The sequence below is a fragment of the Musca autumnalis genome, unplaced genomic scaffold, assembly GCF_047663935.1.
Source record: "Musca autumnalis isolate F117 unplaced genomic scaffold, ASM4766393v1 scaffold_5, whole genome shotgun sequence".
Lineage (NCBI taxonomy): Eukaryota > Metazoa > Arthropoda > Insecta > Diptera > Muscidae > Musca > Musca autumnalis.
In genome coordinates this window covers 94,962,958-94,978,006 of record NW_027412088.1, presented here as the reverse complement: position 1 = coordinate 94,978,006, position 15,049 = coordinate 94,962,958, and the positions used below count along the sequence as shown (strand labels likewise).

Below are 15,049 nucleotides of genomic sequence, written 5' to 3'. Positions count from 1 at the left end.
CCCAGTTACGCATGAGGCTATGTGTTTTTTTACAATGATACACACTCCATTTCTATAAAGTCCGCGCTGATTTCCTGAGTGGTAAACAGTGACATTTTCTGATCTAAAGTCACAACTGTCCTTCCACCATGTTTCGCTAACACCTAATATGTTTATTTTAAGACGATTAATTTCACTGATGGTGTTGTTCAGTTTTCCAGTTTCATAAAGACTTCGGACATTCCATGTCCCAATTGTTAGTTTTTGTTTGGTTTTACCTCCGGGGATTCTTAGCACCCTCTCTTGGCCGGAGACTGAGGGCCGTGTATTTTGCGTTGTATTGTTCATGTTGTTCGATTTTCAAGGGATGTTACTTCAGTGGTTTCCCGTTGCCTTCTGAAGGGTTTATAGTTTTCCGTCTACATATTCAGCCGCTCCAATGGAGTACAGACGTTGTTTGCTGTCGCCGAATCTCGATCAGACGCTGCCCTTTTTCCTTTTATTTTTGGTTCGCCCCACAATTTTTTTATTTTTTATTTTTGCGGTACCCGTCATATCTGATGAGCTTACCACCTGGGGAGGCGTCCGATGCACAGTGGATCCACCCATTGGCCAAAAATAAAAAAAAAAAATGAATGTCAAAATATTGATACAACATCTGGCAATTCCGACAGCTATGACATGGACCTTTTTAAAAATATATTCGTTTTTGCTTAATTCTAACGCGATCTTCTTAAGAATAGGTTCAAAATTCGGAACATTTGACTAATATTTTTTGTTGTGAGTACAACCTATATTTTAAGTGCAAGTAAATATATTCAAAATATCGCGAAACTAATACGTATGGCAAAATGTTATAGAGGATTTTAAAGGAGGAGGTAATAGCTTCGTTTTCATTACAAAATAGTGTTTTAGCGTGTTGTGGAATTCTAGTTAGCTGCATATTTTTGTAGTGTATTTAGTAATGCCAATTCGATCATATACTTTAATTTGATCTAAGGTTTTAGTCATGATGCCCACCATTGCCCACCTCGGGAATAATTTTCCAAAGTAGGTCATGGGTTTAAGATTATTCAGTATTAAAATCAGCTGCCATCTAGTGCCAGACTATAAATGGTGGGTCGATGACTAAAGCTGCCCTAGAATAGGGTTTCTATGGACATATTAGCGTATAACTCTTTTATCTGACCACGTGCATTAACATAATTGGCATCAATGGCAAGATGAAGAAATCTTCTTCCAAACTTGTCTTACATTGGCGGTACGTGCTTCCAGAAAGAACGCTATAAGGTCTATATTAAAAATGTTACCAATTTTCAGACAAAAATTTTGATTTTTTTAATCCGCTAAATTGGATGGATTTTATGTTGTTTTGGAGATTGTTTTGTTTCCCAAGGCTATTTTTGAATCACAAGATAATCTGGATCTTTGTTGATGTCATTTTGTATTAGCAGCATAAAAAAATTTTTACCTTATACCCCCTCCGGAGGGGAAAGGGGGGGAGAATGTTACGCTCGTGGTTTCTTAAAACACTCTTCGCAGCAGCACAAAGCTGTAACCGGTGGATTGTCTTGATTTTTACACTCTAAATATTTTTGGCCACTTTCTCCATACAAGTGAATCCACTGTGCGATGGGAGAAAAAAGAAAACAAAAACTCCGCTCGGACCCTGACCTTTGACCCTGAATAACTTCATTTGCACTCATGGGATCGATGTCGACTTTTAGGGCGTTACTTCTACTTCAGATTTGAGGAAATTTGCGCATGTCTATTTTGACTGGACGAATAGTGAAATATCTACAAAACATTTCCCTAGAAATTTGTCAGTACAGAGCCACGGCATTTTGAAGGTTTTAGTCTTGATATAGATTTCGGTATTTTAAAGGTTTTAGCCTCCTTATCACACCAAAATGGCTGTAATTTGGTATTTAGTCTACTTTGGGACTATAAATCTTTCTCTCCGAAAATTTGCCAGAACAAACCCACGCTTTGATTAGCACCCATAGAACGGTACGTCCCGATTTTCGGTATTTTGAAGGTTTTAGCCCCCTTATCACACCAAAATGGATGAAATTTCGTATTTGGTTTTCTTTGGGAATACAAAATTTTGATATAACCTCTATAGAACGGTATCTCCCGATTTTCGGTATTTTGAAGATTTTAGAGTAATTACCACACCGAAATGGCTGAAATTAGGTACATGGTCTGTTTTGAGGGGCTACAAAACTTTCTATTAGAAATGTATGAGTACATCTATACTAGGGTGACCCAAAAAAAAAAACAAAATTTCTTTTTTTTTGGGATTTCCTACCCTCTAAATTTTTTCCATTTGATCCAAGAACCTTATGAACCTTATGCAAAACTATTTTTTTTGTTTTTGGGATTTCCTACCCCCTTAATATTTCCCATTTGATCCAAGAACCTTATGTATGAAATTTTATGGCGATCGGTTGACGTTAACCCGTGCGATTTTTGTTGTTATAGTAAATTTTATGCGGCCAAAGGTGCATTTTCTCTAAATGCCACAATTATGGTCCGATCGATGAAAACACTTTAACAATTCATTACTGTGGCTAAAAACGATTTCTACAAAAAATTTTGATCGGATCGAATTCCGAAATTTGCTATTATTTTCGATGTTTGTAGGTAGGGTTAAGATACGGATGTGGTTGTGGAAACACGTACCATAAGTATACCAAAAGTACTAAATGGAAGTCAATTTTTATTTGGTGTCAGGGTGAGTGTTGGTGTGTAGCGTTGGTATATGGAGAAGTTGAAGTAATTCGTTCCATAAATATGCGAAAAGTACTAAATCGTTCTGTTGGGCAGAGCTCGCGTTCTAAAATTAGAGCCGCTGTTGGTGTGCGATGGAGGAGGAACAGATAGAGCTGGCAATGAGAATCAAGGGTGGTGTATAGGGTTGAGATAAGGAATAATTTTTGAAGTATATACCCAAGTGTACGAAAAGTACTATTGGTACCATTTCTAAATACGTACAAATTCTGAAATTTGGTATGAAGGTCGCTGTAGACAAAAATATGGAGGTGTTATTGGAAATACCTTCTATAAGGCTACAAGAAGTACTTAATCTGGTCTTGGGTGTAGGATTAAAGCTGACATTATATAATTTGGAATAATACTATTAGTATTCGCATAGTTCTAAAGTGTAATATACAATAAGTGTTTTAGAACATTTAGCAACTGTTAAAAGTTCGCCCCGGCCGAACACAACAACGTTCTTACTTGTTTCGTTATCGCTATCAATTTAAACATTTTCCCCACTGTTGTGATGCGGGGATTGAATTAAATGAACTTGTTGTTGCAATCTTATCAGTTGAGAAATATTTTTGTATTTTGCCTTTAAGCATTGGACACGGTTTTCGTTTTTTGCTATACCCACAAGATTCAGTTCCTGTGCGTAAAACAATTAGCTGGGGGATTTTTTCGAATGGCGAAGAACACAGACATGTCTGGAGTGTTCATTTCGAAGATGCCTATATAAACGAAATGAAATGGGATGCTCCCAACCATTCTACGAAAGGAGGCGAAACTATTTGGAACAGGAATAAAAATGGTCATCGAAAGTAACACAAACGTTTTGGCATTTCTTTTAATATTTTTAAAAGCCATCAATGGCATACAAGAGGAAGAGGTAAGCATGTGTGCTAGTCCTAAGTCAAAACTTGTTTCCAAAGAAAACTTTTATTTTAGATGTCGCCTGTGACAAAAGTTCAACATAATGAATCTTTGATTATTTTTGATATGCATGGAAAGTTAAATGAGCTGGAGCAAAGTTTCGTAAATGCTCATCGTGTGTTGGAAGAAACCCATCAGAATTTGACAAACTGTCTAAATGAAAATCCCCAAATCAATGGAATTTTAGAGAAAATACAAAAACTGGAAATGCGGGTAAAGGAAATTCGTGAGAATACCCAGAAGTCGGGTGAAATTGTCATACAACGACGTATGGATGGCTCGGAGAATTTCTTTCGTCCCTGGTCGGATTATAAGCAAGGATTTGGCAATAGTTCTGGTGAATTCTTCATAGGTTTGGATAAATTGAATAAACTTACCAATTCCCGCCCCTATGAGTTACTAATCGTCATGGAAGATTGGGAAAGTGATAGCCGCTATGCCAGATATGATCAATTTATTATTGGCACAGAGGCGGAAAAATATGTACTCAAAGAATTGGGTAAATATAGCGGTTCCGCTGGTGATGCTTTGAGTTATTCCTTAGGTCAGAAATTCTCTACCAAAGATCAAGACAATGATGTGTGGAGTAAAAGTTGTGCTATAGAATATACCGGTGCATGGTGGTATAAGGATTGTCACAGAAGGTTAGTACCAGTATTTCATTTGTTGCAAAATCAAAAGATGCAATTTGTTTCCATTTTTCATTTTAGCAATCTGAATGGTAGCTACTTGAAGGGCACAACTACACAATATGCCAAAGGCGTGGACTGGGATCCTTTTAAGGGACATTATTATTCATTGAAATTTGTGGAAATGATTTTACGACCGACATAATACAATTTAAAAAATAAATAAATAAATCTGAAAATAGAATAAGAGTGAACATTTGAATTATTTTATTTTAGTACCAAGCTTGTATGGTTTACACAAGTACACTCTTATGAGCATTAAGAGTGTACTTGTGTAAATAAAACGAATTAGCACAGGTCCGCCATGTTGTTAAGTGAATGTGGATGGTAACTGCAATTATTAAACGATTTATCAAACATGTATTTCGACAAATTATTGAGTCATTGCTCAATCTCGTAGTAGTGACGTGAATTCTTTCTTTTCGCAACAATGTAGACCGATATGTACCGCCCGATTTTTGGTATTTTGAGGAGTTTAGCCAAATATTTCAACCGATTTAATTGTAATTTTGCATTTTGACTTCTGTGTGAATAAAATACCTCCTTGCAAAACATGTTCAATATAGATAAACATTTAGGTGTAACCCCATATAGAGCCACCACCCGATTTTCGGTATCCTAAAAATTTTAGCAATAATCTTTAATAAGAATTTTGCAGACGAACAGGTTTATAACGAACGCCGGATATAACGAAGAAATTTTGTTGTTCATACCCCCAACATGGTTATAATGATCTAAAATATTGATCCGCCAAAAGTTTTTATAAACATTGATATGTTTAAAATATTGATTAGCGAAGAGATATTTATAAATATGATGCTTTTTTTAAAGGACAAAATATACCACGCTATCATGATTTCCAGTTAGAACGTACTACAAATATAATTAAAAAAATTTGACCACGACACGTCTGTACATTTTTGCAACACATGGTGAATATTTCTTTAAAGAAACAAGTAAAAAAGTATCAGTCGGCTTTGCGAACCCTCAGCCTGTGTGGATTGAAATACTTTTTTCCAAAAAAAAACTTATGTATTTTGGGGGGTTTTCAAAATATGGGCGTATGCACCGACAAAAGTATGGATAGGATTAAAGCTCAACAATTTGCGGGGATAACGATAGATAGGGTTTTTTTATCACACTACTTACTTACTTAGCTGGCCCATTACAGAACATTTGTTCCATAGACCGAACTAAGAAAAAAATCTCCAATTTTAACTGATGACCTAGTGTCAGTTAAAGTCATCTTACAAATCCGGATGAGCTGCGGGATACCAAACTCAGACATTGCATGGAATACCTTTGATCGGAGGGGACTGTCGAAAGCTGCTTTATAATCGACAAAAAGCTGATATGTGTCGATCTGCATATCTTGGGTCTCTCTGGTCAATGGTGGACTTGCCAGGTCTAAAGCCACATTGGTATGGTCCAATTATTTCGTTGACCATTCATTGGCTTTAGTCGTTCGCACAATATCCCTGACACTATCTTATAGGCAATAGGGAGAAGACTTATGCCCCTATAGTTGGAGCATACGGTCTTATCTCCTTTCTTGTGGACGGGACACAGGATGCTCAGGTTCCAATCGTCGGGTACGCGTTCTTCCCGCCAGATGGTGCTAACTAGCTGATGCATACACCTTATCAGCGCGTCGCCTCCGGTTTTAAACAGCTCGGCTGTTAAGCCATCGGCTCTTGCTGCTTTATTATTCTTCAGCCGGTTGATTGGTATACATGTTGGCCGGGTGGTATACATATTGGATACCAGCAGATTGGAAAAATGTTCCTTCCATATCCTGAGCACGCTATCTGTATCTGCTACCAGATTACCTTGCTGGTCTCTATAGGAGGATGTGCCAGTACCAAAGCCATCTGTTTGATGTTTCACTCTTTGGTAGAATTTTCCGACTTCATTCTGGCTCCTGTACATCTCGATTTTTTCACACTCCCGCTTTTCCATTTCTCTCTTTTTCTTGCGGAAAAGACGTTTCTCTTCTCTCCTTTTTCCCGATATCTCTCTCATGCGGTACGCGTTGCTACACGCAAAAAAAAATCGGCCTCTCTAACATATGTCCCAAACATATTTTGCAGCAAACATATATATGTTTGCAACAGTCCCAAACATAATATATGTTTGGGTCTGCAAACATATATATGTTTGGGTGGAAACAAATATATGTTTGGGTGCAAACATATATATGTTTGGGTGCAAAGATATTTATGTTTGGGTGCAAAGATATATATGTTTGGGTGCAAACAATTTTATGTTTGGGTGCAAACATTTTATATGTTTGGGTGCAAAAAAATACAAACCCAAAAGGCACAAAAAAAAAACAAACACATGCACCAGTGGGCGCTTACTGAGAGCAAGGGAGCGTAAAATTCAATGTAAAACACTTTAAAATGTGTGCTCACTTGCTCTCAGTAAGAACTCACTGGCTATCTCTATAGTATACACACAAATGTTGTAGTTTTTTATTAAAAGGCAAAAGAACAACAAACACATAGGTACATACAAAATTCCAAAGAAATACATAACACACTTTAATAAAAGAAAAACTGATTGAAATAATTTGTAGTCACACTTTTAAAAAGGAAAAATATATAGAAACGTAGTTGAACACTTCTCCTTAGTTGTGAAATAAAACAAATTGTCCTCTTAGTTAAAATCATCAGCGGGGAATCGGCATCTAGAATCAAATGATTATGTAATGTAATAAATAAATATGGGTATGCCATATTTCAAATATACATAAGTATGTATATAATTACCAATATTAAATGCGATTTCTTCCTTGTCCAATAAAATAATTCCATTCAACTTTCCGATTCAATTATAAAATGTATTGGGCATTTAATTTACTAAAAACACAATTTCTTTAAGAAAACACAAAGCACTGATTTATTCACTCACTTTACCGTCTTGACTCTACAAAGGCAACTAAAACACTGAAGAAAGAAAAAAATATAATTCATATCATTTCTTCTTTTCTTCTTCTTTGGTTAACAACAACAAAACAAGAAACACACGAGTTTGACGCATACATGCTACCAAAGCCCCCTTCTTCGCTTCTACGTCTTCTATTATACAATACACACAACTCTTTATTATAAAGCAGCATTCCACAGCCGCGAGAGCACTGTTATTACTCTCGTTGACAAACATCCTCTCTCCACCCATGAAAAAAATGTTCTAACATAAAAAGTATGTTTTACCCAAACATATCAAATTGAGATATGTTACAAAATGTTGCAAACATATATTTGTTTGCAAACGGTCCCAAACATATATTTGTTTGGATCCAAACATATTTCTAACATAAATTTTTCTGCGTATACTGATTGTAAAGGAGCTTTATATGCCGCATTTTTCTCTTCGGTAGCAGCACGACACTCCTGGTCATACCATGAATTCCTTTGTGGAGGTCTCTGGAATCCAAGTATGGATTTTGCGTCTGTTTCATGGAGTGGGCAATATTTTGCCATTGCGCTGATATGTTATCGGGATGAGGAGTGCTTTGATTAAACCATTGGGCTAGTCGAGTGGAATATGCTGTGGCTATCTGTTGCGATTGCAGCTTACCGTTGTCTAATTTTCGTGTTGTGTCTGTTCGTGCTTTATTTGCAACGTTTAGACGGGTACGTACGTTTGCTGCAAAAAGGTAGTGGTCCGAATCAATGTTTGCGCCTCGGAACGATCGTACATCCAACACGCTCGATGATTGTCTTCCATATATCACAACATGATCAATTTGTATACTTGTTCTTTGATCTGGAGACAGCCAGGTGCCCTTTTGAATATCGATATGATTAAATCTGGTACTGCTAACTACCATGGTTTTTGCAGCTGCAAAGTCTATCAGCCTCATACCATTGTCAGATGTTTCACTGTGGAGACTGAATTTCCCGACTGTTGGGCCAAAGATATTCTCCTTTCCAATTTTGGCATTAAAATCGCCTAGAATGATTTTAATGTCATGGGCAGGGCAACGGTCATATGTTTCTTCTAAGCGCTCGTAAAATATATCTTTGGTCTGTTCGTCCTTTTCTTCAATGGGAGCATGAACGCAAATAAAGCTGATGTTGAAGAATTTAGCTTTTATTCGAATTGTAGGAAGCCTTTCATTCACTGGGGTGAAGCTGGATAACAGATGTTTTAGCCTCCGACTAACTACGAATCCGCTACCAAACTCATGCTTTACGTCAGCTATAATATAGTGCGTCACCTTTGGGTGTTGTTGTGACGCCTTTCCCAATCCATTGTATTTTCTGTATGGCAGTAATATCGGCCTTGTACTTTTCAAGTACGTCTGCCAATGCGAAGACTGCACCTTCTCTATAAAGAGTGCGAACATTCCAGGTGCAGATTCGCAGATCATGGTCCTTAAAACGTTTGCGGGGTTCGTCAACTTTAGAGGGGTTTGTTTTTCTTTTCTTTCGTTTTTTCATAGTAGGATGTTTTTTCTAGGGGAGGGTTACTAACCCGATATCCAAACCCAAGTTTTTAACGTTCTTATGGGTGAACGGCGGCACGTGTTAGCTCACTACCATTAACGGGTGTTAGAGGCAGTTCCCCAGGTGACACCACAGGGAGGTCAGTGTCCACTTGAGATGAAAGAGGGACCAAGATAAATCCTGGGCTTTGCCAAGTTTAAACCGGTCAGGAACGCTCCTTGGTATCTTCCATCCCCTACGTCACACTTTTTTATCACACTAGCCTACGAAAAACATAATATTGCTTTAAATAGGGCCAAAAATGTCCAAAGGATCCTCGAACCACACAAAAATGTTGAACATTTGTGTGGGTGGTACCACAAGGATTGGACAGATATGGCCCAAATTTGAACAAAAACTAAGTTTCGATAATATTTAGGGATCCAAAGTTTGGACCGTCTATAAGCAATCGCGCGTACCAATTTAGCGATTATTTTCGAACTTTTGTGGGGGAGGTACCGGAAGGAGTTGACCTATAAGCACCACCTTCGAATTTCATATAATATTCAAAGAAATGTTACAATATCCAAAGTGTGGACGAACGCAGTATTCGGTTCGAGACCACCACTACATATGGTGCCATAGAGGTTTTTTGCAACTTTCGGCCTTTTTTCTGAAGCAGTACGGACATGTCCCTAAAAAAACTTTTACTGCCGTAATTACATCAACAAAAATCAAAGTGATTCGATTTATCCAAAATTTTGTGTGGGAGGTACCCGAAGGAGTGGACAAATTTAGTCCATATTCGAACCTGATCTATATCTGGTAGATATTTTAGGATGTGTAAAGTATGGACCATATCGGTCACTCCCATCAAGAGTTATCGTGCGCACAATTTTTCCGAACATTTTTGAACTTTTGTGGTGAAGGTACCTGAAGAGTGGAGCGATATGGCTTATCTTCGAACTTAAACTAAGTTTGCACAAAATATTATGAAGGCCACATTTTGACCCGAATCGGCAGATCCGTTCGAGAGTTATCTTGCGCTCCATCCACTACAGAAGGTGTCATAGGGGTTTTTTGTACCTTTCAGGCTACTTTCTCAGGAAGTATGGACTTGCCCCATTTAAAACTTATAGCGTCGTATGGGGGCAGTGAATACAAGTTGCAACAACAAAAATCAAGCGAATCGAGAGCAGGTCCTAAACTGAACTTTTGCGAAATTTTATGTGGGAGGTACCCGAAGGAGAGAACCGACTAAGTCCATATTGGAACCTCACCTAAGTCTGTTAGAAATTTCACGATGTTCACTTTTGTGGGGGAGGTATCGGAAGGAGTAGACCGATATAACCCATCTTCAAGCTTAAACTAAGTTTGGACAAAATATTACGAACGCCAAATTTTGGACCGAATCGGTTGATCCGTTCGAGAGTTATCGTGCGCTCCAGCCAGGCTAAATCAAGTCCACATTGTCTGAAACATATTTCGTCCAAACATACCTGGGGTCTAAAAACATTTACAGTGTTTTATTTAATTACTTGTTACTTCAAATCGGATGTTTTTTTTTGTCTTTAATATTTTCTTGGTCAAACCAAAAATTAAAAAATATATTTTTTCTGCAAGGAGGGTACTTTCAAAAAAGTGATATAACTAAAAAAACGCAAAAAATCGCAACCTGGTATATTATGCAGTTGATTCAAAACCCTTTTCTAAAGATATTCCCGGTGGCAAAATTTCATACAAAGGTGGACAATTTTTTAAAAGTCTATAATATAAAACTATAATATTGTAAAAAATAAATTCTTAGGTTGTATCCTATATGATAATGTTTTCCGCTGTAACAAACATTTTGAAGAAAATTATATCTTAAAACAAACATAAAATATAATATAATAAAATATAGATAAATACCACGATTCTTGAAAGCCTATTTTATATTTATATCGAATACTAAATACCAAATTTCAGTCATTTTGGTCAGATAATGTGGCTAAAACCAATTGGGAAGATGCCTTTTTATAGGTGCTATAATAAAAGAAGGACCTACATATACACGGAAAAAATACTGCATTTTAGGAATAATGTTCATAAAGTCTTGCCAAAGTTCAAATTTCTGCATTTCATGAACGTCTTTCATAAAGCACAAAATATTGCTTTCTTCTGAGAGATTGAAAAAAAAAACAAGTGAGCAAAGGCTATAGTCGGGACGGGGCCGACCATGTGATACCCTACACCACTACCCCTGTCCATATGATTTTCACTGGTAAACATTTCTTTTAGTGAATATAAGCCGACTACCACCAAACATAATACGACCTGTAGCGTGATTGCAAAAAATGGAAGAATTGGATGCATTATCGAATACCGACTATACTTTACACTGATGCAAAGGTAATATTTTTCCATTGACAGACTTTGCCGTTGGAATACCCCTACTAGAAGCCGATATATTCACAAAGAATAAAACTTTGAATTTGTCTCCACATGAGTTTTTCCCCATTCCGACCCCTAAATATTATCCGACTATCAATAGGCTTCTTCCTCTGTGGGGCCCCCATCTACCCCCAAAATTTCGTGACTATCCGATCAAAATTCCAAACTGTAGCGTGATTACAAAAAATGGAAAAAATGCACATATTACTGACTTTTGCGATATCTCGGTTGTTTGCCCACTTACACCAACATACTTTACATCAATATAAAGAAGTGCTTTTCTTCTTCCATTGACGGGCTTTCCTTTTGGAATACTCCTACCAGAAGCGGAGATATTCGCATAAGAAAAAAACGTTGACTTTTCTCCACATAAGCGCTTTTTGGTTATTCCGACTCCTGAATATTATCCGACTATCACCAAAACACAGAAGCTGAGATATTCGCTTTGAAATAAAATTTTGACTTTTTCTCTAACTAAGTTTTTTGCCCATTCTGACCCCTGAATATTATCCAACCATCACCAAAATCAATAGGATTCTTCGTCTGTATGACCCCCATTAACATCCAAAATTTCTTGACGATCCGATCAAAATTGCGACCTGTAGCGCGATTTCGAAAAAAATTTAAAAATGCTATATCTCCGTTATTTGGCCACCTACGCCGACATACTTTGCATCATTGTAAAGGTGATATTTTCTACTTTCATAGACAGGCTTTTGGAAGCTCCCTATCCAAAGCTGTGATATTAGTCATTATAATTAAAATCGCAAAAATGAAAAGTTGGGTTGTATTAGCGACTATTGCGATATCTTCGTTGTTTGACCACCTACGACAATGCATCGTTGTAAAGGTGATATTTTCTACTTTCATTAGCAGGTTTTTGTTTTCATATACCACTTATAGATGCGGAGATATGCGCTTTGAAATAAAACGTTGACTTTTTCTCCAAATAAGTTTTTTACCCATTCCGACCCCTGAATATTATCCGACCATCACCCTCCAGAACCCTCATCAACATCCAAAATTTCGTGACGATCAGACCAAAATTGCGACCTGTAGCGTGATTACAAGGTTTAGATGGACAGACGGACGGACGGACACACATAAATAGATCGACTCAGCACGTGGAGACAATCATTTTGGTATACATAAGTGTGGGTGTACGACCATTATTTCGATGCGTTACAAACTTTTTGGCCAAAACCAACTTATAATACCCTCCCCACCTACACCACTAGTAGGGTATAAAAACAATTTTGACGAGTTGTTTTGTTTTTATTGACAAACCAACCACTACCAATCTAAACCAGAGACAAGTTTTGCTCCTTTTTATGCTTTTATTTTGTATTATTGTAATTTAGCGTTTCTTCTAATGATTTTCACTGTTGTTCTTATCGTCTTGTTAAGCATTGCAGAACAATATGAACCATATGTACATACATGTTGAGTCTATCAGCACTAGGTTGAGATATTAGATGTTTCCATATATGTATTGAAGAAATTAAAAAAGTTGTAGATGCGAACTATATCGCCAATCACTTTGTTTTTCGACACCAAACGCACTGTAGTTGTTTGGTTTGTCAGTTAACTGACAATTGTTACGATGGTGGTAGTTTAGCGTAAAGCCTTTGATTGTGAGTCAGGTTTGTGTTGTTGTGGTTTGTTGATATAGACTCAATGAGATGGTGGGGGCTGTGTTGTGGTTTGTTTATACATTGTCATTATGATTGTGAGACGATGAGACCATTCAAAAGAAAAAGAGAACAAAGTTGAGAGCATTTACCAAACAATAGAGAAATATGAGAGCAAATAATGGGAATGTAGGGAAAATAGAAAGTGATTTTGCATCTCATGAAAATCTTGCATATTTTTGAAAAAATAGTGGCTTTCGGATGGGTATAAGGTACTGCACATGTATCTTATGTAAGGTACCTGTACAGTATGAAAAAACTACATCACGAACAAAAATATGTAAAAATTCTTGAAATATTTTTTCGTAGTAGTGGAGTGGTGTATTGGTGTGTATTGGAGGATATAATAAAGTATAATCACGAAATATAAACTGCCAGCCCCTAGAAGCTGTTTCCTTGGAATTCAAACACTGAAAAATCGAATTCCTACATAATTCGTAAAAATGATCGAATTTATCGGTAAAATTGGCGTACAAAGACATATGGATGCTTCAGAGGATTATTATAAGCAGGGATTGGGTAATAGCTCTGAAGAATTTTTCATTGGTCTGGATAAAGTTAAAATTTATTGAGACTCGTACAAAACCATGAAAAATGCTATTGAGAAACAAACACAAATTAAATAAACTTACAAATGTCCGGCAATATGTGTTACTTAGTGGACATCATGAAAGATTGGGAAAATGGAAACACGATTTCCACGATATGTTCAATTTATTTTAACACTGAAGCTGTCAAAAGATCACCACAATTATGCATTAAATTGTGCTGTTGTATTTATCTCACATTTATTACTTGCGAATATTATAAATAGGATTACTGTTCAAATAATTCAAAAGTAGTCTTATGTGGGTTTTAAAATCATTTCCACAAATTTCAAAGAATAATAATGTCCTTTAAATGGATCCCAGTCCACACCTTTGGCATATTGTGTAGTTGTGCCCTTCAAGTAGCTGCCATTCAGATTGCTAAAATGAAAACAAACAACAAATTGCATCCTTTGATTTTGCTACTAATGAAATGTTCGTACTAACCTTCTGTGGCAATCCTTGTACCACCAGGCCCCGGTAAATTCTACAGCACAATTTTTATGCCAAACATCATTATCTTGATCTTTTGTAGTGAATTTCTGGCCCAGTGAGTAACTCAAAGCATCACCAGCGGAACCGCTATATTTACCCAATTCTTTGAGTACATATTTTTCAGCTTCGGTGCCAATAATAAATTGATCATATCTGGCATATCGGCTATCATTTTCCCAATCTTCCATGAGGATCAGTAACTCATAAGGGCGAGAATTGGTCAGTTTATTCAATTTATCCAAGCCGATGAAAAATTCACCCGAACTGTTACCAAATCCCTGCTTATAATCCGACCAGGGACGAAAGAAATCTTCGGAGCCATCTATTCGCCGCTGTATGACAATTTCACCTGACTTCTTGGTATTCTCACGTAGATCCTATACGCTCATCTCTAGTTTGTGTATTTTCTCCAAAATACCATTAATTTGGGTATTTTCGTTTAAACAGTTAGCGAGATTCTGTTGGGTTTCCTCCAATACATGATGGGTGTTTACGAAACTCTGCTCCAGCTCATTTAACTTTCCATGCATATTAAAAATTATCAAAGATTCATTATGTTGAACTTTTGTCACAGGCGACAACTAAAATAAAAATTGTCATTGGAAAACAAGTTTTCACTTTGGCGCCGGCGACTAGCACATATACTTTACCTCTTCCATTTGTATGCCATAAATGGCTTTTAAAAATATCAAAAGAAACACCAGAACGTTTGTTTTGTTTGCGATTTCCATTTTTATTCCCGGTCCAAATTGTTTCGCCTGCTTTCGTAGAATGGTTGTATGTGTTTATGTCAAATGTGAATCCCTACTCTTCCCCACTTTCTTTCCTTCAACGTATCTTTGAAATTCCCAGTTAACTTAAATGTAACAACGGCAAGAAGATTTGTACTAAAGTAATCAGTACTATTAACTGATTACTGATGGTCATGTGGAGAAGGCAACTTCCTTTATAAACTTTCTTATTACTTTTGGACAGCCAACGAGCTTACACCTATTTCATCGTAAGTTAAGAAAACCCTATTTGTACGAGTGAAATCAAATATACAT

At 36.8% G+C, this 15,049-nt stretch overlaps 2 protein-coding genes across 2 annotated transcripts; one reads left to right on the top strand and one right to left on the bottom strand.

Moving 5' to 3' along the window:
• Positions 1-3,474: 3,474 nt before the first annotated feature.
• Positions 3,475-4,547, top strand: LOC141406304 (microfibril-associated glycoprotein 4-like). The gene is made up of 3 exons (XM_073991559.1): positions 3,475-3,631; positions 3,691-4,319; positions 4,386-4,547. Exons 1-3 carry the CDS (start codon positions 3,497-3,499, stop codon positions 4,507-4,509), a joined length of 888 nt encoding a protein of 295 aa, XP_073847660.1. The 5' UTR covers positions 3,475-3,496; the 3' UTR covers positions 4,510-4,547.
• A 9,152-nt stretch (positions 4,548-13,699) lies between these two features.
• On the bottom strand, positions 13,700-14,776 carry LOC141406232 (ficolin-2-like). The gene is made up of 3 exons (XM_073991432.1): positions 14,654-14,776; positions 13,956-14,584; positions 13,700-13,889 (listed from the first exon to the last, which is right to left on the bottom strand). Exons 2-3 carry the CDS (start codon positions 14,189-14,191, stop codon positions 13,766-13,768), a joined length of 360 nt encoding a protein of 119 aa, XP_073847533.1. The 5' UTR covers positions 14,192-14,584; positions 14,654-14,776; the 3' UTR covers positions 13,700-13,765.
• Between the last annotated feature and the right edge of the window lie 273 nt (positions 14,777-15,049).

Bases quoted from the DNA above. Each gene is read 5' to 3' on its own strand.
- LOC141406304 (XM_073991559.1), top strand. From the start codon at position 3,497: ATGCTCCCAACCATTCTACGAAAGGAGGCGAAACTATTTGGAACAGGA. The intron at 3,632-3,690 runs GTAAGCATGTGT...CTTTTATTTTAG, and splicing joins ATGGCATACAAGAGGAAGAG to ATGTCGCCTGTGACAAAAGT. The intron at 4,320-4,385 runs GTTAGTACCAGT...TTTTCATTTTAG, and splicing joins TATAAGGATTGTCACAGAAG to CAATCTGAATGGTAGCTACT.
- LOC141406232 (XM_073991432.1), bottom strand. From the start codon at position 14,191: ATGGAAGATTGGGAAAATGATAGCCGATATGCCAGATATGATCAATTT. The intron at 13,890-13,955 runs GTTAGTACGAAC...TTTTCATTTTAG, and splicing joins TACAAGGATTGCCACAGAAG to CAATCTGAATGGCAGCTACT.